Source organism: Panthera tigris, chromosome F3, assembly GCF_018350195.1.
Source record: "Panthera tigris isolate Pti1 chromosome F3, P.tigris_Pti1_mat1.1, whole genome shotgun sequence".
In the NCBI taxonomy this organism is placed as follows: domain Eukaryota; kingdom Metazoa; phylum Chordata; class Mammalia; order Carnivora; family Felidae; genus Panthera; species Panthera tigris.
Genome location: NC_056678.1, coordinates 67104347 through 67116846, shown reverse-complemented (window position 1 = coordinate 67116846; position 12500 = coordinate 67104347). Strand labels below are relative to the sequence as shown.

The following is a 12500-nucleotide window of genomic DNA, read 5'->3' as shown; positions in this document are numbered from 1 at the left end:
CTGTAATGTGGTGTTTGTGGGATCATTTGATTAGTCTCTGCCTCCCCCCCCCCCCCCCGTAGGCTCCCTGGAGGCAGGGATCACGTAATATGCTCAACATCAGTTCCCCTTGGCATACAGTAGGCACTCAATAAATGTTCCCCAAAGGGCGAGCGGCTAAGTGAGCTGAAAGCACCAGTGGTAAGTGCCATTAAGTAGGCAGCCTGCGAACTGAGCTGAGGGGCGGCACATGTGGGCCACTTCCCGGAAGAGTGGCACGTGCACAGGGCGGCACAGGAGGTCGGCGCCAAGGCTCCCAGGCGGGGAGGTGCTGGCAGTGGCAGGGGGGGAGCAGAGCTGGGTGGGCTGCGGAGGCTGGAGGCGGGAAAGCAGCAGGGAGAGGGGAGGCTCACAAGGGCTGTGGAACCGCGGGGGCTAGACGACCTGAGGACTTTGAATCCAAGACTTCTGAGAAGCGAGATCCGCCTCGTGACCTCATTAGCGGACCCACTAGCTGCCCACACTTCCCAGAGGCTAACCACACGGGGGGTCGGGAATAGAAACCCAGCGCCACGCCTTTTCCATCAGGAGCCCTCTCCTTACAGGAGAGGAGGGCGCACCCCAGAAAGTGGGTCTGCCCCCACCCGACCCTCCCTCCCTAGATTCCGCTGACTGTCGCATCCCGGCTCTCCGGGACGCAACTTCCCGAGTGACTTTGGGTGCCCCGCCCGCCTCCGTCCCGGCCCCGCCTCTTCCCACCCCCCCTCCCGCGCTCAGTCTTTGGCTCCGCCCCCGAGTTCTCCCGCCCGCAGTTGTAACTGTTCCTCCCACCGGCCCCGCCCCCGAGCTCCCCAGCCCGCGGCTGTGAGTGGTCCTCTCGCCGGCTCGGGCCCCGCCCCGCCCCCTCGCTCTCTCCTTGGCTCCGCCCCCGGGCTCCCCCGCCCGCGGCTGTAACTGTTGCGCCCTCCCGCCGCGCGCGTTGTCTTGGAGAGGGACGCGGAGACCACGCCGCTGCGGGCGCGGCGGGGCGGTGGCAGCGGAATAGAGACCCCAGGTTCAGTCCTCCCCCAGGGCGAGCCCCACAGAGTCCCGTCTCTCCTCCGCGCCGCGTGGGCCGTCTCACGGCCGCTGCGGACGGCGCCGGCATGTCCGGCGAGGCGAGTACGCCCGGGGCCTCCCCCAGGGCCCCGCGTCCCGGGACCCAGAAGTCGTCCGGCACGGTGACCAAGAAGGGGGATCGCGGGGCCAAGGAGAAGCAGGTCCTCGTCCTGCCGCCGGTGGGCGAGGAGGAGCCCAAGAACCCCGGTAGGCGGGCGGGTGGGCATGGTCGCTGTGCGGGGCGCAGCGCCGGCCTGGAGCGCGCGGCGGGCGAGCCGGGGGTCGCCGTGGGAGCTCCGGTGCTGAGGCTCGCTGTGTTCAGCTGGTGCGTGTAACCAGCTCCTGCGTGGTGACCCTTATTAGGCGTGTGGCCCCGGGCACCCATCTGTGTAGTGCGGACATGGGACGTGTGAGGAACAAGGGAGCTGGCGGTGGGAAGGTGTTTTGTAAACTGCAAATTCCTTTGTTGATCCCACGAGCGTACGTTGTGCACCCCTGTGCCCAGCTCTCTGCTCCATCTTGGCCTACAGATCAGGTTCTCGCAGCCCCGCTCTTGAAAGTCAACTTGGCACAGCTTTGAATCGAACTCGATCCTAAAGAACCCACCCTGTGGTTTGGGACGCTGACAAACAGGATAAGGTGTGATAAGATGTATGAGAAGAAGGCCCCCGGGAGGGACACCAGGTGCGGGGAGGGGAACCTACCAGGAGGTGACTTTGAGTTGATTTTTATTTACTCATTCATTCAACAATTACTTTCTGGATGCGGAGATGCACAGGGTCCATTCACACTCTCTGGGGAAAGAAAACCAGAGGAGTCAGCGTGTGGCTCTGTGTGTGGCAAGGGACAGAACCCCAGCCCACATAAATGATCCACAAAGGGGAATTTACTGGAAGTCTTTTTTTTTTTTTTTAAAGTAGGCTCCACACCCAACGTGGGGCTCAAACTCATGACCCCAAGATCAAGAGATGTACCCTCTACCAACTGAGCCAGCCGGCACCCCTGTTGGAAGGCTCCTTGATTCAAATCCGTCCACTTTGAGAGGGACGGGGCTGGGGCTTGCTGTCCCTGGACTCACGGGAAAACCACTTGGGAAGAGGCTCTGATAGTCAGAACTTGGTCAGGGGCTGCCTCCTCGTCAGGGTGGCTGGGGGGTGGGGAGCTGTGAGAGCTGGAGAAAGAGCATTTTCCAGAAGGAGAGACAAGACAATGCAGAATGTTTTACAGGTAGGAACCCAGCTGCATCGCCCCCCCCCCCCCCCCCCCCCCGCCGCACCGTCCTGCATAAACAGTGGAGAGGAAGGGAAGAGTGTGGAGGCAGGGAGGTGAATCCAGGCATTTCGCCAGTCCACACGGGGGACAGTGGTAGTTGGGGTACAGCAGTGAGGGAGAATGAGTTAGACTTCTTGGAAAAATAGTTCCCAAGTAGAAGCCGTAAGAACCAGTGGAGTCTCGGCTCGGGTGGGAAGTGAAGGGAGAAATGATTCCCAGGTTTCTGGACTCGGCAGTAGGTGGGTTGAGGTGCCATCCACGCAGACAGGAAAACCTGAAGCAAGGGCACGTCGGAGAAGTCCCCCAAGGGGTGACGTCAGCTGGGCAGCCGGACACCTGGGTCCGGAGCACCCAAGAGAGGGAAGGCTGGAGCTGGCACTTTGGGAGCTGCTGATGTCCGGTGTATTTAAGGCCTGGGGAGGAAAGAGGTTCCCCTGGGGCAGCGGGGAGCGTGTGCAGAGAAGAGCACTTGGAGGTATTGTGGGGGGGGGAGCAGCTGGCAGAAAGCTGACAGGTGGGAGAGAGTGGGGATGGCGACCGCCCAGGGCAACACGGAGTGGCATTGAGGGCAGTGGTGGGGCAGATGCGGGGCTCAGGGCTCCAGCCGGGTAGAGAGTGACGGCGGCCGCAGGAAGGTTTAGAGATGTAGTGGAAACCCCATCTGGTGGCTTCTGTTTCTCAAGAAGTGCAAGGCAAGGTCAGCCGAGAGCGTGAGGAGGGAGTGTGGGAGGGACGGAGCAGGGACCAGCCCCCTTTCGAGCTTCACTGGCCACCAGGTAAAGGCTGCCTGAAGTGCAGAGAGCATTTCCATGTGCCCACGAAGTTCTGCTGGGCAGCCCGGCTCCAGAGCAGAGGCTCTCAGCCGCCGGCCTTGGACCAGTAGCTTAGGCATCACCGGTTTGTTGTCAGTTTGTTAGAAATGCAAATTCAGACTCCGCCTGGCCCTCGGAATCAGGGTCTCTGGGGAGTAGCCCAGGAAACTGTTTTGACTGGCTCTCCTGGCTTGTTCAGGTTTGAGAATCTCTGTTACTGAGAAGGGTGGTGGGAGCAAAGGGAGGAAGGGGTGAGGGGCTCCCCCAGCAGGGGGAACAGCCCGGAAGGCAGGTGGTGTGCAGGAGGCGGCTGTGCAAGGGGGTTCCCTGGGGCCCTGAGCCTCCTCTCAATCGCCTTGTCCCTGGAGCTGATGTGTCTTGTGCCCCTGTTCCCCACCCCCCCACCCCCCCCCCCCCCCGGTCTCACTCCTTTGCCACGAGAACCTGTCTCGTCCCCACTTGTTCTGAGCACCTGCTTCCAGACCATCTGGGCCTCCGGGCAGGCTCCCGGGTGGTCGGCTGCACCGGTTCTCCTCCGGCTCAGCACAGGCCGGTGGTGGTGCCTCGGGGCTCCGGCTCCAGGCTGCCAGCACTTGGAAGAGCAGGCTGGCACCGGGCCAACCCTTCGGCCTCCAGACTCTCCCCCGCGCCACGGACAGCCCTTCCCATCTTCAGGAACCACTTCTTCCTGGGATGCCCATGGCGAAGCGGGAAAGAGCTGGGGTCCCTGAGGACTCCAGGTTGCATAGCCCTCGGGATGGGATGTGGGGAGCGTCGGTCTGAATGAATGGGAGTCTTGAGTGAAGTGATATTTCTAAAGCACTCAGAACGAACAAGTGCTATAAACACGTTGCTGCGTAAATAAAAGCCCGAGGCTCTGCGGCAGCTCGGCGTCCGTGTGGGGTGGGGGCGGGGTGACAGGTGCTCCTGGCTTCCTTCCCGGGCTCACGTCGGTCGGGCCTGGGCTTCTTTCCCCGGGTGACCCTGGGCCGTCCCAGCAAACAAGGGGCACGGGAGGAGGCCGGGCTGGGGACACTGTGGGAGGTGGGGCGCCCCCCTGCCCCGGGGCGAGGAGCGCAGCGCAAGCGGCCTTGACCCGTGGGTGGGTGGAGCCCCCAGCGCAGAGGGGAGGCGCCCGGCAGCCCCCTTTCTCCCGGGTCTGGGTTTCCCGCGGTTTGCCCTCAAGTGTCCCCAGCGTCGGTCTTTACCACGCATCTTAGGTTAAACACTGGCTGTAAGGATGCCGTTCCGGGAGGGGGGCGCCCAGCCGCCGCGGGGCCCGAAGCCCCGGGCGGCTCAGCCTGGGGACGCGTCGCCGGAGCGGTCCCCGTGGGTCCCCGCGGGCGCCCGCTGCTCTCTGCTGCCCCCCCCCCCGCCCCCCCGGCCACGGCGGCGGGTCCGGCCGTCCTCACCTCCCGCCGCCCCGCAGAGGAATACCAGTGCACCGGGGTCCTCGAGACGGATTTCGCCGAGCTCTGCACGCGCTCGGGCTACACGGACTTCCCCAAGGTCGTCACCCGGCCTCGCCCGCACCCGGCCTTCGTCCCCTCCGGCTCGATGTCGGAAAAGCCCGCCCAGGGTGAGTGAGTGCCAGGGGAGCCCCTAGGGGGCCTGCCGGGTGGCCCCCCTTCGCTGGGCGGGTCAAAGGCCGGGGGGGGGGGGGGGCGCAGGGCAGGGGTGCGGCGCGCCGAGGGGAGGCTTCCAAGTGGCGGGTGTGGAGGCGGGCGAGTCTCCCGCCTTCCTCCCCAAACCCTCGGCGACCCTGGCCCGGCCACACCTGGGGGCTACTGCCCTCTGGCCGCCCTGGGCCGGCGCTTCTGTTTCCTCCCTCTTCACCCCGCTCCTTGCACCCCTGCCTTGCAGACGATCAGCGCCTGTCGGCGTCTTGCAGCCTCAACAGCCTGGAGAGCAAATACGTGTTTTTCCGGCCCACGATCCAGGTGGAGCTGGAGCCCGAGGACAAGGGGGTGAAGGAAATCTACATCCGCGGTGAGCCCCGCCCCGGGCCCGCCCCCCCTCGGTGCCCCGCCCCGCGGACCGTCCCCCGGCCTGAGTCCCGCCCCGCGGTGCCCTTCCGCCCCGAGTCCGCCCCCCCCCCGCCCCGTGGTGGCCCCCCACCCCGCGGACCTCCCCTCGTCCTGAGTCCCGACGCTCCCCCACCCCGCGGTGCCCCTCCGCCTCGGGTCCGCCCCCACCCCGCGCTGTCCCGCCCCCTGGACCTGAGTCCCGACGATCCCCGGCCCCGCGGTGCCCCTCCGCCCTCAGTCCGCCTCCCACCTCCCGGCGGTGCACCCTCCCCCCCCCCCCCGCCCCGCAGTCCCCCCCCCGCCGCGGCCCCCCCCTGGCCCGGGCCTGAGGCCCCTCCCTCCTCTTGCTGCCACAGGTTGGAGGGTCGAGGAGCGGATCTTGGGCATCTTCTCCAAATGTCTGCCCCCCCTCAGCCAGCTGCAGGCCATAAAGTGAGGGCACGGGGTGGGTGGGCCGGGGCGGGGGATAAAGAGCCGCGGGCAGGGGCGCGGGAGGCCCGGGACGGTGGAAGGGGCGCCCGGGAGACCGTGTGGCTGGCGGGGACGCGGGGAAGGGGGTGAGGCCCCAGCTGGCTTCCGCGCCTCCCAAGTCCAGCTTGTGGAAGGTGGGGCTGACGGATAAGACCCTGAGCACCTTCATCGCCCTCCTGCCTCTCTGCGCGCCCACGCTCAGGTCAGAGGCGGGAGGGCAAGTGGGGAGGGCCCCAGGACGGACCTGGCGCGGGGGGCGGGGGGGGGGCCGGGAGCAGTTTGGGGAGGAGACTGGCGGTGGCGTCCCTGGGGCGGGAGGGAGGTTTAGAAGCTCCAGTGTGACAAGGAGGGGGTCCCTTTTATGCCACGCCAGTGCCTAAAGAGACAGGCCTTTGGGCCCCGACCCCTCTCCTCGCCACCACGACCACCCATGCTCTCCCTGGGGGTTTCCTGCCTGGGGTTGAACGCGGGACTAAGGGCTGGCTCTTCTCCTCCGGCATCGGTGGGGGAGGGAGAGGTTAGGGCAGACGCTGCAGGGCCGCGTGGGCACTGTGGCGGTTGGTGGGGCAGGGAGTGGGGGCAGAGAAAGAGGGCCACCCCATTTCATGGCTGCTGGGCGGGGAGACAGGAGGGCTGCCTGGAGGAGGTGGTGCCGAGTTGTGGAGGAGGAATGGAGGGGGCAGGGGCCAGGTGGGAGGCGGTGTCGCTACAGGTGTGGGGCCTCGCACTCCTTCTGGAGGCTTCCCCGGCACCCTTGGTTTATCCTGCTTCACAGAACACACCCTCCGCGTTCTGGGGTCTTCCCCTGGTGGCCGGTGGGACGTTCCTGCAGGGTGGGGTTGGGTCTCCCTCAGCGGAGGAAACCTGATTTGTTTCCATCATGGGAACCGGAGACAAAGCTAGGGACTCCTCTTAAGATACCAAAGTAAGTCAGATCGCCGCGGGCGAATAATTGAAAATGAACGTGATGACCTTTAGGTGAAGGAGGAGCCAACCCGAAAGGTAAAGAATCTCCCGTGATAATAAACCGTGGGAGAGCACTTTTACGTAGAGAAACTTCTAGCCCTAGTTCAGTGTTCGTCGCGACTTGGAAAAGGGCCTGTGTTCTCCCAGCGCCTGCTGCTGCTGCGGGAGAAGCCAGGCTTGTGGGGGTCGCGAATCAGGTACACACTACGTGTCACGTGGGGGCTTACAGCCACACCAGTTTATGGTTTCCGGTTTCTGTGAGATAGACCTGGGTGCGGGTGTGGACGAGCTGGGTGCCCCCTGCCCAGGGTGTGTGTGTGTGTGTGGGGGGATGGTCGTGGGGGTGGGGGGTGTGTGGTCCCTCGCGGTGGTGGGGGTGGCCCGGCGGGCCCACAGGAAGCTGGCGGCTGGAGCTGGAGCACCTGCCTCCCAGCTGACCTAGTGGCCGCCTCCATGGGGCTGCAGTAGGAGGGAGGGCTCTCCGGGCCAGTCTGGCCGTCTGGATGCCCCCCCCCCCCCTGCCCCGCAGGGGATCCCAGAGAGCTCCCGACGCAGGGGCCACGGTCCTTTTGTGACCTAGAAGCGACACCTCATTACTTGTGCCATATTCCATTCAGTAGGAAGGGAGTCACTGGGTCCAGCCACACTGGGGGGGGGGGGGGGGGAGGAGGGGGGGGACTACACCAGGCATGGGTGCCAGGAAGGTGGGATCCCGAAATCCTTTCACAGGCCACCTCACCACCGGTCACTAGCGCTGACGAGTGACCCCATTCACATGGCTACTTACGGATTTTCATGTTTAAAAAAACCATCTTAATACTTCTTTTGAGAGCGTGTGCCTGTGCACAAGTGGGGGAGGGGCAGAGAGGAGAGACGGAGCCCCAAGCAGGCCCCACCCCATCAACGCAGGGCCTGATGCGGGGCTCCGGCTCCCCAACTGAGAGATCAAGACCTGAGCCGAGATCAAGAGTCTGTCGCTTGACCGAACCCCCCCCCCCCCGGGCCCCCCAGCACTTGTGGGTTTTTAGTCTAAAGAACTGTCCGTGTAATTTCCTACCCGGGAGGGAGGGCCACTCTTGGGCTGTTTCCGAGCTGCTCCCCAGAGACCCACACGTCCTGTCGGACCCCCTCCCTCCTCTGGCCCCAGTGGTGCCGCCAGGTCCTCAGATCTCCCCCGTCCTCAGGAAGGTGTCTCTGGAGGGCAACCCGCTGCCGGAACAGTCCTATCACAAGCTCATGGCCGCGGACAGCCCGTGAGACTGCTTTACCTCCCCCCCCCCTTTCTTAGGCCCCATCCCCCGGACCGGGTCAGCCCTGGTCCACCCTGTCCTGCCCCCTAACAAACCCCCAGGCACCCTCCGCTCCTGCCCCTCCGCCCTCGGACCGTTGCGCCCTCCTTACGCGCCGAGTTCGCGGCTGGGCTCCCCAGCCAGCCTGCTCTCCCTCCGCGCGCAGGATCGCGCACTTGTCTCTGCGGAACAACAACATCGACGACCACGGCGCGCAGCTGCTGGGCCAGGCTCTGTCCACGCTGCGCAGCTGCAACCGGACCCTGGTCTCGCTCAACCTGGCCTTCAACCACATCGGGGACGCGGGTGCCGGCTACATCGCGGACGTACGTGACCGGCGGCGACGGGGAGCGGGGACTGGAGGCGGAGGCGGGACGGCCGGGCCACAGGCTCACACGCGCCCCCGCCCCAGGGCCTCCGGCTGAACCGCGCCCTGCTCTGGCTGTCGCTGGCGCACAACCGCATCCAGGACCAGGGCGCCCTGAAGCTGGCCGAGGTGGGTGCGGCGGCGGGGCAGAGGCTGGGGTTCCCCCCCCTCCGCCGCCGGCCGGCGTCTGACCGCGGGCTGCTCGCCCCAGGTCCTGCGTCCCTTCGAGCTGACGCACACGGAGGTGGTGGAGCGCCGCCGCCTCCTGCTGGAGAAAGGGACGCAGGAGCGCTCGCGGTCGGTGAGCCCCCGGCGCCCGCGGCCTGGCCCCGCCCGAAGCGCCCCCCCCCCCCCGCCCCCCAGGCCTAGCGGGTCTGCGCTCCCCGCGGAGCCTCTCCTGCGGGGCGAGAGAAAGGACTAGATCCCGCCCCGAGCAGCCGGCCACAGCGCGGGACCTGGGGCGCGTTCCCTAACCGCGGCCCGCGTGTTCGCCTGCGGCCCGGCTGCTCCGCAGCTCTGTCGCGGGGTCGCACGGGACAGGGCGCGCGGTGCACCTGCCTTAGTTCAGTGAAAGTCTACTGTTTTCCCTCCCGACGCGAGAGTCTGAGCCCCCAGCCCCGCCCCAGCCTCTCCCACCGCCACCCCCCTCCCCCGCACCCCCAGGACTCCCAAACGCGCAGTTTCGGCTTTTAGGCGGGGAGATGGCGCCGGGGTGCGGTCAGTCCCGCCGCCAGCCGGGCACCGGGCTTCCCTTCACCCCTCCTCGAGGAAGGGGTGCTGGCTGCTTCTCCCATCCCCTCCCCTCTCCTCCCCTCCCTTCCCCTCCCCTCCCCTCCCCTCCCCTCCCTTCTGTGAGCGCAGCCTTCCTCCTCCCGACCTGGGGACTCCAAAACGGACCGTGAGAAGAACCTGCTGCTACAGGTCAACAGTGCTGCCCTGACGGAAAAGACAGACAAGACGCAGACAACCAAGATCCCGAAAGGCCTGAGCAAGAAGAAGGAGAAGTCAGGGGGGGTGGGTGTGCTGCGGGCGCTGGGGGAACCGGGCTGGAGGGAGGAAGGCCGTGGGCGGTCCCCGCGTGGGCCCCTTCCCAGCCGGGCTCCGTCCTGCCCAGGGAGGCGGGTTCCATCTGCGTCCTTACTGGCTGCCCAGGAATCGGTGAGGAAGGAGGAGAAGTCAGGGTCAGGGCAGTCGCCCACGCAAGGGACCCCCAAGAAGGAAGACCCCGCGAAGTCGGGCAAGGGGAGTAAGTGCTGGTGCCCCTTTGAGGCACCTCTTCCGTGCAGGGGGAGGGCCGGCGGGGGCTGGACCGGAGGCCTGTCTCTGCCTCCACGTGCGTTTTCTGGTGATGTCCTTCCGGCCCCATGTGGCCCCGTCCTGGCCCGCTGCACTCCCCACGTTGTTTACCAAGAGAGGGGGCCCCCAAGGCACTGCTCTGAGACCAGGACCGTCGTCCTGGCCAGGGTGGTTCCTCCAGCTGTTCGGCTGTTCCCAACCCTTGGTGTGAGGAGATTTCCCCCCGCCCCCGCCCCCCGCCCGGGGCCCATTCTCTCCGGGGCCCCTGGGCGGTCTCCGGAGTGGGCCCTGTGCATTCTGGCTCCCCCACCCCCTGCCCCCTGCAGAGGTCACCATCCCTGAGCAGAAAACAAGCAAGGGGAAAGGGCCCAAGACCGGGAGCAAAGAGAAGCGGAGCTTCCTGCTGGAGTCGGAGGTAGGGGAGAGGTGGTGGGCGTGGGGGGTGTGGTGGCAGCCTGGCCCCCTGGAGTGCTTGCCCGGCTCCGCCCCAAAGGTCTCTGGTCCCACCCCCCCCCCCCCCACCGCCGTCCCATCCCAACCGGGCTCCTTGCCGGGTGGGGAAGAGCTCAGTGCTCCCTCTCTGTCCGGCTGGAGGAGGCCGCTCCCTCCCAGCCGGACGGCCATGGCCACACTGTCCCGCTGGCCCTGTGCCCCTGTCAGCTCCCCGGGAAGGCAGGGCTCTCGTGGCGCCGCCCCACCCTGTGCTCGGCTCCTTGAGCCCCTTTTTATTTTGCCGCCCGAGCCTCCCTTTTCTCTTTCAACTTGGGGAGGCTCCCACGTTACTTCGGAACCTTCTGGGCTGACTCCACAGCGCGCGGCAGCCCCAGCCCTCCAGCTGTCCAAGGGTCTGTCTCTATCATCAGACCTCCTGCCCTAGGCAGGGAGGGGCCTCCCCTCTTTTGGGAGTTTTCTCTGGCACCGACACAAGATCCTACCAAGGAGGAAGGTCAGGTAGAGAGGGGCTGGGCTGCCTTCAAACATTGTTTTGTTTTATTAAGTAGTCTCTGTGCCCAACGTGCGGCTCAAGCTCAGGACCCTGAGATCAAGAGTCGCACGCAGGCTCCTCCCCACGGAGTCAGCCGGGCGCCCCAGGGGGCTGCCTTTCTGCCCCGGGTCCATGGGTCGTCCTCGGTCTCCAGCGCTGGGCCCTCCTCGCGCTGGCTGGTTGTTGGGAAAGCCCCCACGCCTCAGGCCTCCGCTCTGGCCATTTTCTCTGCCTGGAACACCTTCCGCCCCCTCTTTGCCTGGTAACCGTCACACGCCCCGCAAGCTTCAGCACAGGGGCCACCTGCTCCCGGAGAGGGGGCCGGGGGGCCTCCTCTGTGCTCCGCACACCCCAGCTTCTCTCCACGGGGCTTGCCCATCCCTTCCCCTTCTGGCTCCCCGCCCCCCCCCCCCCACAGTGTTGCTTCTGGAGGGCGTGGGCTTATTGTGTCTTTGTATCCCCAGCACCTAGGACAGAGCCTGGCCTATAGCTGGTCTCCAAAGCATGTATGTTGACTGACTGGTGGCCTGGGGGCTCGCTCCCTCTACTCTGCTGCAATTGGGATTATGCTTTAGCAGCTGGTTGCTGAAGCCACAGAGACGGTCAACCCGCTCCTGGAGCCGGTGGAGCACCGCAACGGGAAGGTTTTCGTGCCTGGGAACAAGGTCCTTTTGCACCTTAACCTCCTCCGTATGTCTGCCAAGCACCCCTGTCCTCCTGCCGTGAGGCCACCGGGGCCCCGTGCTGCCCTGGGGGTGCCCCCCCCCAACCCCACGGGGCAGAACACGGTCCTCCCATGGTTGGCCGTCATAAGGGTGGAGGCCCTCCTGCACAGGGTCTGGGGTGAGAGTAGGTCGGGCCGCGGGCCTGGCAGTTGGAGTGCAGGCGGGAAACCAGGTGGGCAGGCGGGAGAACGAGGCAGGAAGGCCGGGGGGGTGGGGGGGTGGGGTGGGGGTGGGGAAGAGGGAGAAAGGGTGGGTGTGGGGGGAGGAGCAGGAGGAGGAGAAGTGAGGGGCAGGGGCTGGGTGGGAGGGGCACAGGTGCAGTGGGGCCACCTGGGTCACTCCCTCTCCCAGGAAACCGCATCACAGAGGTGGGGCTGGAGGGCTTCCTGGCCACCGTGCAGTACCAGGCCCAGTTCTCCAAGTCCAAGAGTCCGTCCAAGGGCCCAGTGGGGCTGCTGCGGCTGTCCCTGGCGGTGAGTCCCCTGGCCCCTAACCCACCTTGTCCCGGGAAGCTTTGTCCTGCCGGAGGACTGACTTGCATCCCTTCTGTCCACCGTCCCCTTCCTTTCACTCTTCCAGAAAAACTGCTTCTCCCCACAATGTCCTGCGTACACGACGATCCAGGAGCTGATGCTGCCACGGGCCCCCGTCACTAAGGCCAAGCCCAGGGAGGAGGAGACCACCTAGCCCCTCCCACCTGCCTCCCGGAGCCGTAGGGCTGCCGCAGCATCTCTGGTCCCTGCATGGTGGGCTGGCCTCCCCGGGGGCCATCTCGATCGCTAGCAAACTCCACTGCTGTATGTTGCCCCTCGAGATTGTCTGAAAACCGTTCCAGAACTACTTGGAACGCTTGGACTCTGAGTCTGTTCATGTCTCGCGGCCAGAAGTGGCTGAAGGGCTTTCCGGTTCTTCCCCGGGCTGAGCTTGGCCCCTCCAGCCTGGGCGGGCCAGGGCCTGCCTCCGGCTTGCTCTCTCCGTGCTGCCCGCAGGACCCCAGGGATTGTAACCCCTTCGCACAGGCCCAGGGGAAGGGGAGGGCTCCAGGCCCTCACTCCTTCTGCAGCTGGCAGTCGCCCACAGGAGGCAAGGACTCCATAGAGGATGCGGAGTTGGCGGCTGATTTGAAGAGGGCGCTGTCTCCGTATCTACATAGTAAAGGCCAAGCCCTCCACCCAAACCCCAAAGCTATGGCTTGTGGAGGTGGGTGGTGTGA

At 66.0% G+C, this 12500-nt stretch overlaps 1 protein-coding gene across 13 annotated transcripts; it reads left to right on the top strand.

The window, feature by feature from the left end:
* Positions 1 to 946: 946 nt before the first annotated feature.
* On the top strand, positions 947 to 12134 carry LRRC71 (leucine rich repeat containing 71). Of its 13 annotated transcripts, none has more exons than XM_042977033.1 (16): positions 948 to 1284; positions 4591 to 4740; positions 5025 to 5150; positions 5545 to 5620; positions 5784 to 5861; positions 7810 to 7878; positions 8081 to 8240; positions 8327 to 8410; positions 8493 to 8582; positions 9143 to 9295; positions 9434 to 9527; positions 9904 to 9992; positions 11027 to 11068; positions 11138 to 11227; positions 11639 to 11760; positions 11867 to 12134. In XM_042977033.1, exons 1-16 carry the CDS (start codon positions 1125 to 1127, stop codon positions 11916 to 11918), a joined length of 1635 nt encoding a protein of 544 aa, XP_042832967.1. In that variant the 5' UTR covers positions 948 to 1124; the 3' UTR covers positions 11919 to 12134. The 13 variants fall into 13 exon arrangements, 11 of the variants coding, with proteins under 11 accessions (XP_042832971.1, XP_042832967.1, XP_042832962.1 ...); XM_042977028.1 differs by having other exon boundaries at positions 949 to 1284; positions 11141 to 11252; XM_042977027.1 differs by having other exon boundaries at positions 949 to 1284; positions 11138 to 11252.
* Positions 12135 to 12500: the final 366 nt, after the last annotated feature.

Bases quoted from the DNA above. Each gene is read 5' to 3' on its own strand.
- LRRC71 (XM_042977027.1), top strand. From the start codon at position 1,125: ATGTCCGGCGAGGCGAGTACGCCCGGGGCCTCCCCCAGGGCCCCGCGT. The intron at 5,151-5,544 runs GTGAGCCCCGCC...TTGCTGCCACAG, and splicing joins GAAGGAAATCTACATCCGCG to GTTGGAGGGTCGAGGAGCGG. The intron at 5,862-7,809 runs GTCAGAGGCGGG...CCCCGTCCTCAG, and splicing joins CTCTGCGCGCCCACGCTCAG to GAAGGTGTCTCTGGAGGGCA.